The sequence below is a fragment of the Natator depressus genome, chromosome 20, assembly GCF_965152275.1.
Source record: "Natator depressus isolate rNatDep1 chromosome 20, rNatDep2.hap1, whole genome shotgun sequence".
Taxonomy (NCBI): Eukaryota; Metazoa; Chordata; order Testudines; family Cheloniidae; genus Natator; species Natator depressus.
In genome coordinates this window covers 26,005,072-26,019,748 of record NC_134253.1, presented here as the reverse complement: position 1 = coordinate 26,019,748, position 14,677 = coordinate 26,005,072, and the positions used below count along the sequence as shown (strand labels likewise).

Here is a 14,677-nt window from a genome sequence, read left to right as displayed (position 1 = left end):
CCTGCCCAGCAAGCTGAGGTCAGGGGGGTGCTGCATCCGTACCGACAGCTGTTTTCCAACCAGCCTGGACGCACTAATCTGACTGTCCACCGGGTGCAGACAGGGTCGCACCCGCCGATAAGATGCTCCCCCTTCCGAGTCACAGGGAAAACTGCTCAGGACCTGGAAAGAGAGGTCCGGGACATGCTGGCTTTGGGGGTGATCCAGCCATCGGCCAGCCCTTGGGCCTCGCCGGTGGTGCTGGTCCCCAAAAAGGATGGGTCAGTCCGGTTCTGTGTGGACTATCGGAAGCTCAATGCCATCACTGTATCGGATGCCTACCCCATGCCCAGGCCGGACGAGCTCCTAGACAAGCTGGGAGGAGCTCGGTACCTTACCACCATGGACCTTACAAAGGGCTACTGGCAAGTGCCGCTGGATGCAGATGCCCGGCTGAAATCGGCCTTTATCACCCTCTGGGGCTCTATGAGTTTCTGACCCTGCCTTTCGGCCTCAAGGGAGCGCCGGCCACCTTCCAGCGCCTGGTGGACCAGCTCCTGAGGGGGATGGAGAGTTTTGCCGTGGCATATATTGACGACATCTGTGTCTTTAGCCAGACCTGGGAGGACCACGTGTCCCAGGTTAGACAAGTGCTGGACCGACTCCAGGGGGCTGGGCTGACTGTCAAAGCGGAGAAGTGCAAGGTGGGGATGGCTGAAGTATCTTACCTGGGCCATCGGGTGGGGAGCGGCCGCCTAAAGCCGGAACCGGCCAAGGTGGAGGTGATCAGAGACTGGCCCGCTCCCCACACCAAAAAGCAGGTCCAAGCCTTTATTGGGATGGCAGGATACTATCGAAGGTTTGTGCCTCACTTTAGCGCCATAGCCACCCCCATCACTGAGCTATGCAAGAAGGGGAAGCCAGACAAGGTGGTCTGGACCGAGCAGTGCCAGGAGGCTTTCCGGGCGCTGAAGGAGGCTCTGGTCAGTGGCCCAGTTCTAGCAAACCCAGACTTTGACAAGCCCTTTGTGGTGTTCACCGACGCCTCCGACACGGGACTGGGGGCGGTGTTAATGCAGGAGGATGAAAAGGGGGAGAGACACCCCATCGTGTACCTGAGCAAGAAGTTGCTACCCCGGGAGCAACACTACGCGGCCATCGAGAAGGAGTGCCTGGCCATGGTGTGGGCCCTCAAGAAACTAGAGCCCTATCTCTTCGGGCGACACTTCACCGTGTACACCGACCACTCTCCCCTGACCTGGCTGCACCAGATGAAAGGAGCCAACGCCAAGCTCCTGAGGTGGAGCCTGCTCCTGCAGGATTACGACATGGACGTGGTCCATGTGAAGGGAAGTGCCAACCTGATAGCGGATGCGCTGTCCCGGAGAGGGGGCCCCGAACTTCCCCAGGTCACTGGTCACAGTGACCCCGCTCAGTTCAGTCTCGAGGGGGGGAGAGATGTGACGATGTGACGCAGCAGGGAGGGGGGAGTGTTGACCTGGGAATGTGCCCTGGGGACGGGAGACCTGAGAGCCTGTCACCTGAGCCAGGAGGGGGAGGGGGAGGTGACACCTCTGCCCAGGAATGTGGACGGAGGCTGCAGCAGGGAACCTGCTGGGTGGGTTTAGTTTCAGTTTGGGGCTGGGTGGAGGAACACAGGGAACCCCAGGGCTGGGGTCTAAGCTCCCTGCTCCCCCAGAAGGACTTCACTGAGGGGTCCTGGGTGTCCCCACAAGCTCTGTTTTGGACTGTGTTCCTGTTGTCCAATAAACCTTCGGTTTTACTGGCTGGCTGAGAGTCTCAGTGAATCCCAGGAAGAGGGGTGCAGGGCCTGGACTCCCCCACACTCCGTGACACCCTCCCAGCTGGGGACGTTCTCCAGAGACTTGATTTGAACCTGCCGCTTATTCCATCCCTGCTACAAGCCTGACCCGAGAACTTGGCCGTTACTGGATGGGACTGATTCCATTTCACCAGTGCTGGCTCTCACCGACCTCGGTTTCCTTTGATCAATAAACCTTCAGCTTTTAGATGCTAAAGGATGGGCAACAGCGTGATTTGTGGGTAGGAGCTGACTCGTCCCGGGGTCTGGGGCTTGGTCCGTTGGGATCGGGAGAACCGCCTTTCTTTTACTGGCGAATTGGTTTTCATAACCGTGCGTCCCCACGGCGAGCGGCGCTGGTGGGGATCCTGGGAAACGGGCGCGTCTGAGGGCATTGCCGGCCTGACTCGTGGCTAGCCGGTGGGGTGAGACCCAAGTCCTCGCTGGCTGGCGGGTTTGGTTTGCCTTAGTTTGCAAAAGCCCTCCCTGCTCTCAGCAATGTGTCCTGACTTGGCACCTCTCAGCTGGGTCCCACCAGAACCAGCCTCGTTACAGATGCCCCCTGCCCCACACCAGCCCCGGGCTGGGTCTGAGCCTGCAACCTCCAGCCCTGCGGTGGAGGAGCGCCCGCGAGCAGGCAGCAACAGTAACCAACCATCTGGTAGGGCACCGGCCCCTCTGCCAGGGGTACCCAGGGTCTGCCCCCTCCCCCGCCCATAATGCAGCACAGAGCCAACGGCGCTCCATACAGGGCATGACGCTGGCTTCGGGACTCCTGGCTTCTACTCCTGGCTCCACACTCTGGAGTAAGGCACCGCCCCTCTCCGTGCCTCGGTTTCCCCTTTGTCTACTTACAGTGGTTACCCTCAATTTATCCTGAGAACCCAGGATCGGGCCCTGAGAGCTTCCAAAGCATGTTTTTCCTGGAGTGGGGAGGGGGGCATTGAGTCAGCTGCCCCACCTATGCCCCCCCCAAGCCCAGCTGCTGGTTCGATTCCTGGGCAAGGGAGATAAAATGGGTCACTCTGTTCCCTCTGCCCCCCTCCCACTTAGGCTATGCCAAGCACAAAGGCCATGCATGACACAGTGCAGTAGTCTGTGGGGGTGTCTCATTTGCATATATGAATATGCAAATCACCCCTTCTGCTAGTTGAGGGTGTTGCTCCTGATTTGACAAGGAGTGAGCATGCTGGCAGGCGGTGGGGGGGCGGTGGGGAAGGGGCAGACCAGAGTGTGCAGAGAGTGTGGGAGCAAACATTCACCCCCCCAACATTGCAATGAACCCCCCAAAACCTGAACTGGACCCCCAGATTTTCATGTCCAAATCTTCCCCCAAGCCCCATGCTGATCCCTCAAAACCCTGCCCTGCCCCCAAGCCCCACACTGACCCCCCAAGCCCTGTCCTGTGCCCCAAGTCCCACACTGATCCCCCGAACCCTGTTCTGCCCCCCAAGCTCCATGCTGAGCCCCCCAAGCCCTGTCCTGCCCCCCTAACCCCACGCTGAGCCCCCCAAGCCCTGTCCTGCCCCCCAAGCCCCACGCTGACCCCCCAAGCCCTGTCCTGCACCCCAAGTCCCACACTGATCCCCCGAACCCTGTTCTGCCCCCCAAGCTCCATGCTGAGCCCCCCAGCCCTGTCCTGCCCCCCAAGCCCCACACTGACCCCCCAAGCCCTGTTCTGCACCCCAAGTCCCACACTGATCCCCCGAACCCTGTCCTGCCCCCACAACCCTGGCCGGGGACAATGTCTGTGCAGAGTTGGGATGTCAGGAGTGTCAGCGTGCCATCGCCCCCAGAGCAGCTGGCACCATTGGTGTTTGGGGGGCTGCAGAATGCAGGGTGAGCTCCTTAGCCCCCTGTGCCCCCCGCAGCCTGGCGCCCCGCCCCCTCTCACCTGCAGGCGGGGGTGGGCGTAGAACTCGTTGAGGAAGTCCATGAGCAGGTCGATCTTGAGGGAGCTCACGCACAGCACCACGTGCTTCTCCGTCTGCGCCCGGTACCGGCTGTAGTTGCCCCCCGACTTCTGGCGCTCCATCCATAGGAAGGCCAGCTGCTCGAACTGCAAGAGAGGGCGGGGAGCCGGCCTTAGGGGGCGCGCGCCCCTCCGAGCTGCTGCTGGCCCCAGCGCAGCGCTAGGGTCACTGTGCCACACAGAGCAGGATGGGGGCTCAGCAGGGGGCGCTGGGCTGTGGGGAGAGGGGTGGGGGCTCGGCGGGGCACTGGGCTGCAGGGGCTCAGCAGGGGGCGCTGGACTGTGGCGGGGCACTGGGCTGCAGGGGGCGGGGGCTCAGCAGGGGGCGCTGGACTGTGGGGAGAGGGGCGGGGGCTCGGCGGGGCACTGGGCTGCAGGGGGCGGGGGCTCAGCAGGGGGCGCTGGACTGTGGGGAGAGGGGCGGGGGCTCGGCGGGGCACTGGGCTGCAGGGGGCGGGGGCTCAGCAGGGGGCACTGGACTGTGGGGAGAGGGGCGGGGGCTCGGCGGGGCACTGGGCTGCAGGGGGCGGGGGCTCAGCAGGGGGCGCTGGACTGTGGGGAGAGGGGCGGGGGCTCGGCGGGGCACTGGGCTGCAGGGGGCGGGGGCTCAGAAGGGGGCGCTGGACTGTGGGGAGAGGGGCAGGGGCTCGGCGGGGGGCTCTGGGCTGCAGGGGGCGGGGCGGGGGCTCGGCGGGGGGTGCTGGAGGGAGCGGGACAGCGGCTTGGTGGGGGGCGCTGGTCTGTGGGGAGAGGGGCAAGGGCTCAGCGGGGGGCTCTGGGCTGCGGGGAGAGGGGCGGGGCTTGGTGGGGGGTGCTGGAGGGAGCAGGATGGGGGCTCAGCGGGGGACACTGGGCTGCAGGGAGCGGGGCAAGGGCTCGGCAGGGGGAGCTGGGCTGTGGGGAGAGGGGCGGGGGCTCAGCGGGGGGTGCTGGAGGGAGCAGGATGGGAGCTCAGCAGGGGGCACTGGGCTGCGGGGAGCGGAGCAGGGACTTGGCAGGGGGCTCTGGGCTATGGGGAGAGGGGTGAGGGCTTGGTGGGGGGCGCTGGGCTGCAGGGAGGGGTGCTCAGCAGGTGGTGTGCAGCTAGGAGCAACGTGAGGGTACCTCAGCACCGGGCGAGGGATCCCTGTATAAACAGCCCCCACACTCCACCCCAGAGGTGGCTGCATCTCGGTGCCGGGCGAGGGGTCCTTGTGTATGGTGCATGGGCTGGAAGCAGGCCCATACCATGAATTTGCTCTGGGTTTCCGCCCCCCATTCTGCTCTGGGCCCGGTCGTGCCAGCGCCAGGGGGTGGGCTGGGCCCGTGGCTGCTGCCAGCTGGCTTAGCCCCCTTGGGCTGGGATCCCACTCCTTCCTGGCGGGGAACGCGTGCACTGAGAGTCCCTGGGCCTGGCAGCGCGCCAGTGGGGTACCTCTGGGGCTGGGAGTGAGCGTGGGGGGTAATGGGGAGGCAGAGGAGCTGGCAGGCCACTTCTCGGGAGGGGGGGCTGTTCCCTGGGGCTGGGGGGTCTGTTCCCTGTGGCTGAGGAGGCAGGAAGCTGCATGGACAGAGTGATGGGGGGAGGGGGGGGCGAATCCCAGCTGCTGCACGTCCCTGTGGGGTGGAGCAAGGGCCCTGCCCCCTCCCTCCTGCTAGAGGGGCGACCCCCGCCCAGCTCCATCTTTATCCCCCCACCAGACCTTCAGCACCAGGAAAAGCTGGCAGCCTGTCTGGGGGGCCCTGTCTCCTGCCTTGCACTGGGGCCTCCCCAGGTCCCTTGCCTGCGGGGACGGGGCAGGGGGCCCTGCAGCTCTCACCAGGCTCCAGGCTCCCCAAAAACCGGCTGTTCCTGGCCCTGGGAGCTCTAATCCACCTCTCCCGGAGCTGACAGACGGCAGGAGCCAGCACTTCGTGCCCTGCCCGCCCCCGTCACCGTGTGAGGCCAGCTGCTGCCAAGCTGCCAGGCGGGGCTCCCCACACGCCAGCTCCAGGGCAAGGAGACGGGTGGGAAGTACCTGGCAGCCTCCAGCCCTGGCCGGGACCATGGACACACAATGCACACGCAGCCACACGCAATGCACACGCAGCCACACGCAATGCATATGTAGCCAATGGAGCGAAGGCCACTGATGCCAGCTGAGGAGCTGGCTCGGTGGATCCTGGAATTTGCCTCCTGTCTCTGGGCCCAAATGCAATGGTGCCGGAAGCACCGGGGGGCGGTTCCCCTCCGGGGTTGATCCGGGGTGACCCCTGGAGCTGCGTGCTGTCTACACCAGGGCAAGGGAGCTCAGCGGGCCCGATGTGTGGTGGGCCTAGGCAGGAGCGCCCCGGGGCTGGAGCTGCGAAAAGGCAGCGGAAAGGCAGGTCGCCCCCTCCTGGCCTGCGGAGAGAGCTCGGCTGCCTCCCTGGCTCCAGCTTTCCCCCTCTGGACTCTCTCCCACCCCCCGCACTGACCTGCCCCCCGGTCACCCCAAGTGGCTGGACCCTGCTTCTGAGGAATCCAGGGCCCACCCCTGCCGGAGTCATTGTTTCTTCCCGAGATGCCACGGCCAGAAGGACCTGGTCCGACCCCTGCCCAGTGCAGGCCGTGGGACGGCCCTGAGCTCATTCCTGGCTGGCCCTGAGCAGAGCCTGAGCTCAGAGCCGCCAGGGACAGAGACCCCACCGCGCCCCCGGGTTCATTCCCCTCCCTGGCAAACATCGGCACCGTGTGGCCAGCTGGAACTCGGCCAGCTTCAGCCTCCAGCCACTGGAACCGGCTCAACCTTGGCTGCTGGACTGAGGAGCCCGTCAGCAACCGTTGGCTCCCCGTGGAGGCCAGGTGCCCCCCGTGTTACGCTAACGGGGCCGAGCCCCGGGAGTGCAGCTGGCTCCCCAAGAGTTCGGGAGTGACCCGACCCGCAGGTCCCGCTCTTCCCACCCACCCCCTGCCCGTCTGGGCAGCCTCCCGCCTGCCTGCAGCTCACCTGGATGGGCAGCACAATGAGCGCCACGCAGATCATGATGACGACCAGCAGCTGGGAGGGCCAGATCTTGGGGGTGACGTCCCCGAAGCCCACGGTGGAGAAGGTGACGATGCAGAAGTAGAGTGAGTCGAAGAGGGTGAGGTTGTTGCCTGCGCGCTCCAGGTGCTGGATCCCACAGATGCTGGGGGGGAGCCACCGGTCAGCGTCACAGCCAGGACCATCGGGATTGCTGGCGAGTGACGTGCCCCGCCCCAGAGCTGGCTGCAGCAAAGCAGCAGGGCGGGGAGGGGAGGGGCATCCCCACGCTGACCCCGGCAGGCGGGCGGGGGCACAGCGTGCCAGGCGCTCAGCCTGGGTGGCTCTGGGGGTTCAAGTCTCCGGGCCCAAGGGGCAGGCGGAAAAGGCCCAGGTGGGCTGCTGTCCATGGTGCTGCCACTCACCTGCCCCTGCCAGCCCAGCTCCCCCCATGCCCCACCGGCCCCCAGGGGGACGCGCTGAGCCCAGAACCTTTGCTCCTCCAAAGCCCAGCGCACGGGGCCAGTAGGGCCACCGGGGGGGCTGCGCTCAGGCCCTGAACTTGAGCCAACCTCAGCGTTGCCCCTTCCCCAGCCCAGCTGGTCTGAGCGTTGTCCCTGCAGCTGGGGAGGGGCAGGGCCCCAGCGGGCGGGGCAGGACCCTGCCTCCACTCACCCCGGCCCCACCTCCCCGGGACCCCTCCCAGCCCCCGCTGCCCGGGCCCCCCTCACCAGGTGAACATCAGGCAGACCAGGGTGCAGACCAGAATCAGGACCTGGTTGAACATGGCAGAGTGCGTCCGCTGGATGGCGCGGTGGAGATCGTTCTGCTGGGACGAGAGGCAGGGGCTGGGGGGGCGCTGAGGGGCCGGGCGCTGCCGTCCCCTCCCAGCCCCGGCAGGCAACCCGCGCACGCACACTGAGCCCGGCACACCCGGGACAGCAGCAGAAATCCCAGACCCAGCGGGTACACTGGGTGCTGCTCATTGGCATGGAGTGTGCCCCGGGGGCGGGGGGGGGCGCAACTGTCCCCCAGGGGCCCTACAGGACGGGGCCAGGGAGCCTTTTGCCACTCAGCTGGGATGGGTCTGCCTGAGAAGGGCCAGCACAGAGGCGAGGGGGGAGGGGGGCCAGAGCCGTGTCCCCCACCCCGGGCAAGCCCCCCCTTCCCCAGCCTTGAGACTCACAATCATGTTCTCCAGGGCGTGCTTGGCCAGCCAGCAGTTCAGGAACACCGGGATGAAGAGATTGCGCAGCGGGGGCCAGAACACCTGAGCAGAGGAGGGGCCGGCGGGAGGTTAGCAGTGGGGGGGCAGAGCCCCCCCCCAGCACAGGACAGACCCCTCCCAGCAGCAGGAATCTGCCCTGCCCTGTTATTTGCTGGATGTGGGAGGCTGAGGTCTGGTCAGGGCGGGGGAGGGGATGGTGTCTTGTAGGGATCCCACTGCTGCCACCATGGGCCCCTGTCCTAAGACAGCAACATGCCAAGGGTGTGGGGGTGATGGAACGGGGGGGCAGTTATTGAGGGAAGCAGCGAGATCAGGGAGGGGCTGGGATGGGGCAGTTGGTGGGGAGAATGGGATGGAGAGGTTAGCGGGAGTAGTGGGATCTAGTGGGGCAGAGTCTGGGGGTGTAGTGGGGGAAGGGGGTTAGTGGGGCAGGGGATGCAGTGGGGGAAGGGGGGATGGGGAGGGGGCCCCTGGCTCAGACTCACCGTGATGAGGAAAGGTGCCGTGTTCATCATCTCCAGCATGAAGGGAACCCGCAGAACCTGCTCCCACAAGTTCCCCTGGCGACGGGGGAGAGGAAATCAGAACCCAAGACCCTCCCAGCGGGAACAAACAGTAACTGATCCCCCCGCCCCTCATCCCCAGCCCCCAGCCACGGCCCCCTCATCCCCAGTTCACTCAGGATGGAGGGGCATCGGCTGCCCTGGGCTGGGCTAAGGGGGGCTGGGGGTCGGGATTGAGGGGACCAGCTGAGCTGGGGGGTGCAGGATGAGCAGTTTCCCGAGGTCCTCTCCACACGGCTCTATCAGTCTTTCACCAAATTACCACAGTCTGTTGTAAAGCTGGGGGGGGGGCTCCACGGTGCTTGTCTCCCCCCTGGTCCCACAGCTTTCATGTTACTGCTCAAAGCGGAGAGGTCGTTAAAAGAAACGAAGGGGAAAGATCTGGGAACACCCCCCCCCCGAGCCACCTGGGCGGAGAACTGGCCTTGTCAATAACAAGACTTGGGGGGGCATTAAATCCATCTACCCTGCCCCCCCACCCCCGGCTGCAGCCTCTCTCCCCTCCAGTCCCAGCCCCACTCCCCCCATCACCAGGGAATGGGACGATCCCTGGACAGGGGGGTCCCTCCCTGCCCCCTCTCTGCCCATCCCCCCGGCCAAAGAGCTCATCACTCCAGGGGTGTCTGCCAGCTGCCCCCACGTATTGGGGGATTGGGGACGGGGCTGGAACCTCGAGGGCCAGATCCTGAGCTGGGGTAAACCAGGGTGGGTCTATTGATTTACACCTGGGCAGAGTCTGCCCCCCCCGTCTTGCTCAGAGGGACCCCCCTGCTGTAGCAGGTGATAGCAGCAGAAAGGCAGAGATCCCGGGAGGGGGTCAGAGGGGAGGCAGCTGGGGTACCCGCCTCCCAAAGAGAGTCCACTGCCAGGGATTCCTGCCCCCGGGGCCCACTGCAGGGCAGGGGAGTTGGTTCAGGCCAAGGCGATTTGCACGGAGAAGCCCCCCACCCCCCGCCCCTACCCCCTGGTTGTACCTTGTAGCCGAGATACACCAGCAGCATCGTCTCCAGGAAACTGATCAAAGCCACCAGCACCTGGGGGTGGGGAACAGAGGGGGGGTCAGTAAGGGAACGACGCTGACAGCCCCACAGGGAGCCCAGATCTTTCCCCACCAGCGCAGCGCCTTGGGCCATCCCAAGGGACTGGGAGGGGACCCCAGCTCCTGCCAAGCAGCCGGCGGTCCACCAGGCCCCAGGATTGAGGCTAAGATTGTGTCATGGGTGTTCACGGCGCCCGTGACCCATCCCTGACTTTTACTAAAACTGCCTGTGATAAAATGGGCAGGAACTGGGCAGCCACAGGGTGGCTGGGAGCTCCGGGGCCTGCACCACCCGAGGGTCCCCCTGCCGCCCGCGGCGGTGGGGAGCTGCGGGGATCCCCCTGCTGCCCATGGCGGCAGGGAGTTTGGGGGCCTCGCTGCCGTAGGCGGGACCCTGCGGCTCCCAGCCTCCAGTGCTGATCCACGGAGGTCTTTGGAAGTCACGGAGTCCATCCGTAGCCGTAACGATCCCCTGGGCCCTTGGCCAGAGGGCAGATATTTAACGTCAAGGCTGCCGCTGCTTTCTCCACCCTCCCCCACCCCCAGGCCGGCTGGCGCTTCGAAGTCTTGGGCCTCCCTGGCTTCTGCTCTTCGGGTCAGATCGGTTCCCTTGCCCCTTGTGTTGCCCTGAGCTGTTGGGCAGCATTGCCCAGTGGCTGTTAAACTTTGCCAGGTGACCATGCCCCACCCCAGAGGTGGCTGCATGTTCGTGCTGGGTGAGCGATCCCTGTGGGGCGCTGCTGCGTGGCCGTTATACAGCAGCTGCATCCCACCCCAGAGCCAGCTGCATTTCAGCGCCCAGAGAAGCAACCCCTGGGATCCTTTGGGAGGAAAGAGGCTGGTGAAACTGCAGACACGCCACCTCCCTTGATAACCCCTGTGACCAGCTCAGTACCCTCCCCGTGGCAGGGGTCCCTCCATGTGTCCATCACACCCCCAGGGCAACCCCCCCAATACTGGGACACAGACTCCTAGGCACCCACAAGTCACTAACCCCCATGCGCTCCAGCCTCCTGCTGCTCCCCCTGGACACCCCCACTCACCTGCAGCCCCCAGAGGGGCAGAGGCCTATTCACCCAGATAATCGGGGTCCTGGAAGAGAAAAGCCACATTGAGGGCATGCTCCGGAGCTCCCCAGCCCTGGCCCAGCCAGCTCGGTGCTTCCGGACACTTACCAGTCAAATTTATGCAGGTGGTGAGCCGAGTGGTTTTGCCTGGGGCAGCCCCAGCTGGAAAAGCAGAAGGAGACAGCCAGACAGACAGACAGACCTCTGAGCCCCTGGCCATCTCTCCCCGGAGGCGGAGGCCAGTCACCGGGCCGGCCCTGGTTTCTGCCCCCCACCCCAGAGTGCCCGCTGTGATCTCCATGCCAAGGTTGCTCAGACAGCCTCTCCTGCCCTGCACGTGCAGGCGGCATGTTCCTGGCCGGGGGGGAGTGACTGGCGCAAACCAGGTGGTGCCCGCAGCAGAGAGCATTCTGGGTAACGAGGCATGTGGGGTCTGCCCATGGGGCGCCCGTGCCCACCCCACCCTTTCTGTGCAGTTCCCAGCACGGCGCAGCCTGTCTCTCCTGGCTGCCCTCAGCTCGGGGGCTCTGAGCTAGTCACGGCCGGGACAGGGGGGCCTCACTCACCAGCCCCCTCGGCCCTCCTGGGGGTCGTCCAGCAGCACCCGGATGATGTACAGGAGGCAGCTGAGCAGCTTGAGAGAGAAGTTAAACAGACGCACCCGCAAACCTGAAACACACACGGGGGATGAGACTGGCAGTGCCCCACGCGCCACCCTGGGGTCAGCACGGACTGCAAGGGCAGAGCCTCCACCCCACTCCCTACAAGGGAACCCAGGAGTCCTGACGCCCAGTCCTCCCCGCTCTAACCGCTAGACACCACACTCCTTCCCAGAGTTAGATAGAACCCAGGAGTCCCTGCCTCCCCCCTTCCCCCACTGCTCTAACCACTCCCAGAGTTGGGGATAAACCCAGGAGTCCTGGATCACACCCAGGGATTCCTGCCTCAAGCCCACATCTTATGGTGGAGCTAGAGCTAGCTGGGCGCCAAGAAAGACAAAGTAACGCCCACGAGGTGAGGGAGTAGATGGGGCCAGAGGGGAGAAACAGGAGGTTCCCGGGGGCTCCGAGCTGTGTTTCAGTCCCATCCCCTGTGGCCCAGGCAGATCCTGTTTGGGGCCCCGGCAGCTGTAGACCCACAGAACCATCCATCACCGCGGGCTGGCCACGCCCTGCCCTAGCCATCCCAGACTCTGCACCGGGCCCCCCCCAAAACCCCTCCCAGGACTCGGGGCGGCCAGAGCGACTCACTGGAGCGCTGGTTCTTGATGAAGAAGAGTTTCAGCCGCTCCTTGAAGGTGTTTTCGTTGATGTAAAATGCCACCTGGACCCTGCAAGAGAGATGGGGGCACAGAGTCAGCGGGGGAAGAGCTGAGGCTGCGGGAACCTGCCTGCTTGGAACGGGGCTCCGAGCCCTGGCGATTCCGGGCAGATCCCAGCAGCCTCTGCTGGGCCTCAGTCAGCACCAGAGACAGCTCCCCAGGGTGCCACCTTCCCGGACACAGTCCAGGGGCTTTTATCCGCACAGCGCCCCCGGGAGGCAGGGCAGGATCAGTGACTCGCTCACGGACACCCCAGGGAGTCGGTGGCAGAGATGGGTGGCCACCCCAGATCTCCGAGTCCCGGCCCAGTGCCTGCATCACACGCCTGGCCGCTCCCGCTGGGGTCCTGTCGGGTTGGGGTCCCCCTTTGCCCTGTGTCTTGGGCAGGCAGAGCCCGGCTGCTCCGGGCCCTCACCCCAGGGCATCACTTACTGCTGGGCGCTAATTGGCTGGCAGGACCATAAGCTGGACTCGCTTTGTTTGGCCTCCACCGATCGGCATCTCGTTAGCGGTGATCACTGAGCCAGAGAGGGAGCCCGGGGTGGTACCAGGCCAGCGGATGCCAGGCTGGAGGGGTGCGGGGAGGGATGCTGGCAGCTGCGATGTGCCAGGACACAGGGAGCAACCAGACATTTGGATTCCAAAGCCCCCCGCGCTGCTGTCTGCCCCCAGAAGAGCAGTGGAGATTGGTCCCTGCCCCCCGGCTCCGCTCCAGGCCCGTGGGCGGAAGTGCTGGCTCCGAGACCTGCGAGGCTCCATCAGATCAAGGGCTCAGGTTATGAGACCAGCCCACAGCCCCGGGCTCCTAGCAGCTCTGCTGGTGCCCCTCAATTCCAGCCCGCAGCCCCCGGCTGCCCCAGCCCCGGGCTGCCCCCACTCCTCGGTTCTGACCTGCAGCACCTTCCGAAGTAGCTCACTACATTCAGAGACATCCCTCAGCCTGAGCCAGCTCTCCGGGCCGCCGGAGAAAGACCCCTCTGGCCTCCCCCTTGCTGGACAGGAGCTGATAGGCTGCCCCCCATCTGCTTGCAGGGAGACTCAGCCCAAACCCTTCTGCATCCCCACGGCGCAGCCCTGCTCCTAGAACCAGCCATCTCGCCGCAGGCTCCACATCCCACCCCAGCCCCGTGCCCAGCCACAGGCCTGGCTGAGCGGCTCCCAGCTCCCCACACTGGCACATTCTCGCTTCCGCTGGGCCACGAGGCACCAGCTCTGGCAACCTGTGTGTGCCACCAGATCTCGGCCCTAGGCAGGAGCAGACGCTAACACACGCAGCTCCCCGTGTGGCTTCACGTTCAACTGGAACATCCTCAGGGCAAGGACCGTCCCCCGTGCCAGAGCTGGGAAAAGAACCCAGGCGTCCTGCCCTGCCGCACTAGCCATGGCAGGCGGCTGCCTCCCCACTGCCAGCGAGTGGCTGCCTGACGTCTGCTGTGGGGATGCTCAGCTGCTGATCTCTCCCCATCCCTCCCCATAGCAGCTGCCCCCTTTGCATTGGTCAGGGACCCTGCATCAGTCACCCCCATCATAGGACAATGCGCCAGGAGGAGGGAGGCAGCAGCTGTAATTTCAGGCACTCCTGCTTGCTTGAAACCCAGGACTTGGCTTTTCCCTGGGAACCAGTGGGCATGGGGGGCAGGGCTGGGTTATAGCCCTGCTCTGGAACCTGGACCCAGCGCCTGGCATCAGTGCGTGAGAGCAGCCTCGCAACATTCATCCACCAAACGTACAGAATTATGTTTCCAGCCCTCGTAGTTTGCAAAGGAAAACTTTAAAGAACATCAGAACAGCCATCCTGGGTCAGAGCAGGTCCCTCCGGCCCAGTGTCCTGTCTTCCGACAGTGGCCAGTGCCAGGTGCCCCAGAGGAAATGAACAGAACAGGGAAAAGCCCAGTGATCCATCCCCTGTCACCCATTCCCAGCTTCTGGCAAACAGGGGCTAGGGACACCGTCCCTGCCCATCCTGGCTCATAACCATTGATGGACCTGCCCTCTAGGAACCTATCTAGCTCTTTTTTGAACCCTGATATAGTCTTAGCCGTCACAACATCCTCTGGCAAGGAGTTCCACAGGTTGACTGTGCGTTGTGTGAAGAAATACTTCCTTTTGTTTGTTTTAAACCTGCTGCCTATTCATTTCATTGAGTGACCCCTAGTGATTGCGTTATGAGGAGGAGTCAGTAACACTTCCTTATTCACTGTCTCCACACCAGGCATGAGTTTACAGACCTCTGTCATATTCCCCCTTAGTCGTCTCTTTTCCAAGCTGAAAATTCCCAGTCTTATTAACCTCTCCTCATACAGAAGCCGTTCCGTCCCCCTGATCATTTCTGTTGTCCTTTTCTGAACCTTTTCCAATTCCACTAGCTCTCTTTTGCGATGGCGTGACCACGTCCGCACGCAGGATTCAAGGATGAATACTGGATTTGTACCATGGATTTCTATAGAGGTAATGTGACATTTTCTGTCTTATGATCTCTCCCTTTCTGAATGATTCCCCACATTCTGTTCGCTTTTCTGACGACTGCTGCCCACTGAGCGGATGTTTTCAGAGAACTCTCCACAATGACGCCAAGATCTCTCTCTTGAGTGGTAACAGCTAATTCAGATCCCGTCATTTTATGTGTACAGTTGGAATGATGTTTCCCAACGTGCATCACTTTGCATTTATCAACATTGAATGTCACCTGCCATTTTGTTGCCCGGAGGATGGGTGGGCATGTG

General features: G+C 64.0%; 1 protein-coding gene across 6 annotated transcripts in view; it reads right to left on the bottom strand.

Moving 5' to 3' along the window:
- LOC141975386 (potassium channel subfamily T member 2-like) overlaps positions 1 to 14,677 on the bottom strand; it is a 42,823-nt gene that overhangs the window by 22,501 nt on the left and 5,645 nt on the right. For 4 of the 6 annotated variants that reach the window (XM_074935708.1, XM_074935706.1, XM_074935709.1 and 1 more), the window contains exons 2-11: positions 11,884 to 11,963; positions 11,200 to 11,302; positions 10,742 to 10,795; positions 10,610 to 10,658; positions 9,502 to 9,561; positions 8,450 to 8,524; positions 7,923 to 8,006; positions 7,468 to 7,565; positions 6,722 to 6,902; positions 3,696 to 3,860 (exon numbers count right to left, since the gene is read on the bottom strand). In XM_074935708.1, the coding sequence (XP_074791809.1) occupies positions 3,696 to 3,860; positions 6,722 to 6,902; positions 7,468 to 7,565; positions 7,923 to 8,006; positions 8,450 to 8,524; positions 9,502 to 9,561; positions 10,610 to 10,658; positions 10,742 to 10,795; positions 11,200 to 11,302; positions 11,884 to 11,963 (949 nt within the window). The remainder of the gene's footprint in view (positions 1 to 3,695; positions 3,861 to 6,721; positions 6,903 to 7,467; positions 7,566 to 7,922; positions 8,007 to 8,449; positions 8,525 to 9,501; positions 9,562 to 10,609; positions 10,659 to 10,741; positions 10,796 to 11,199; positions 11,303 to 11,883; positions 11,964 to 14,677) is intronic. The other 2 variants (XM_074935707.1, XM_074935710.1) reach the window with 1 other exon arrangement.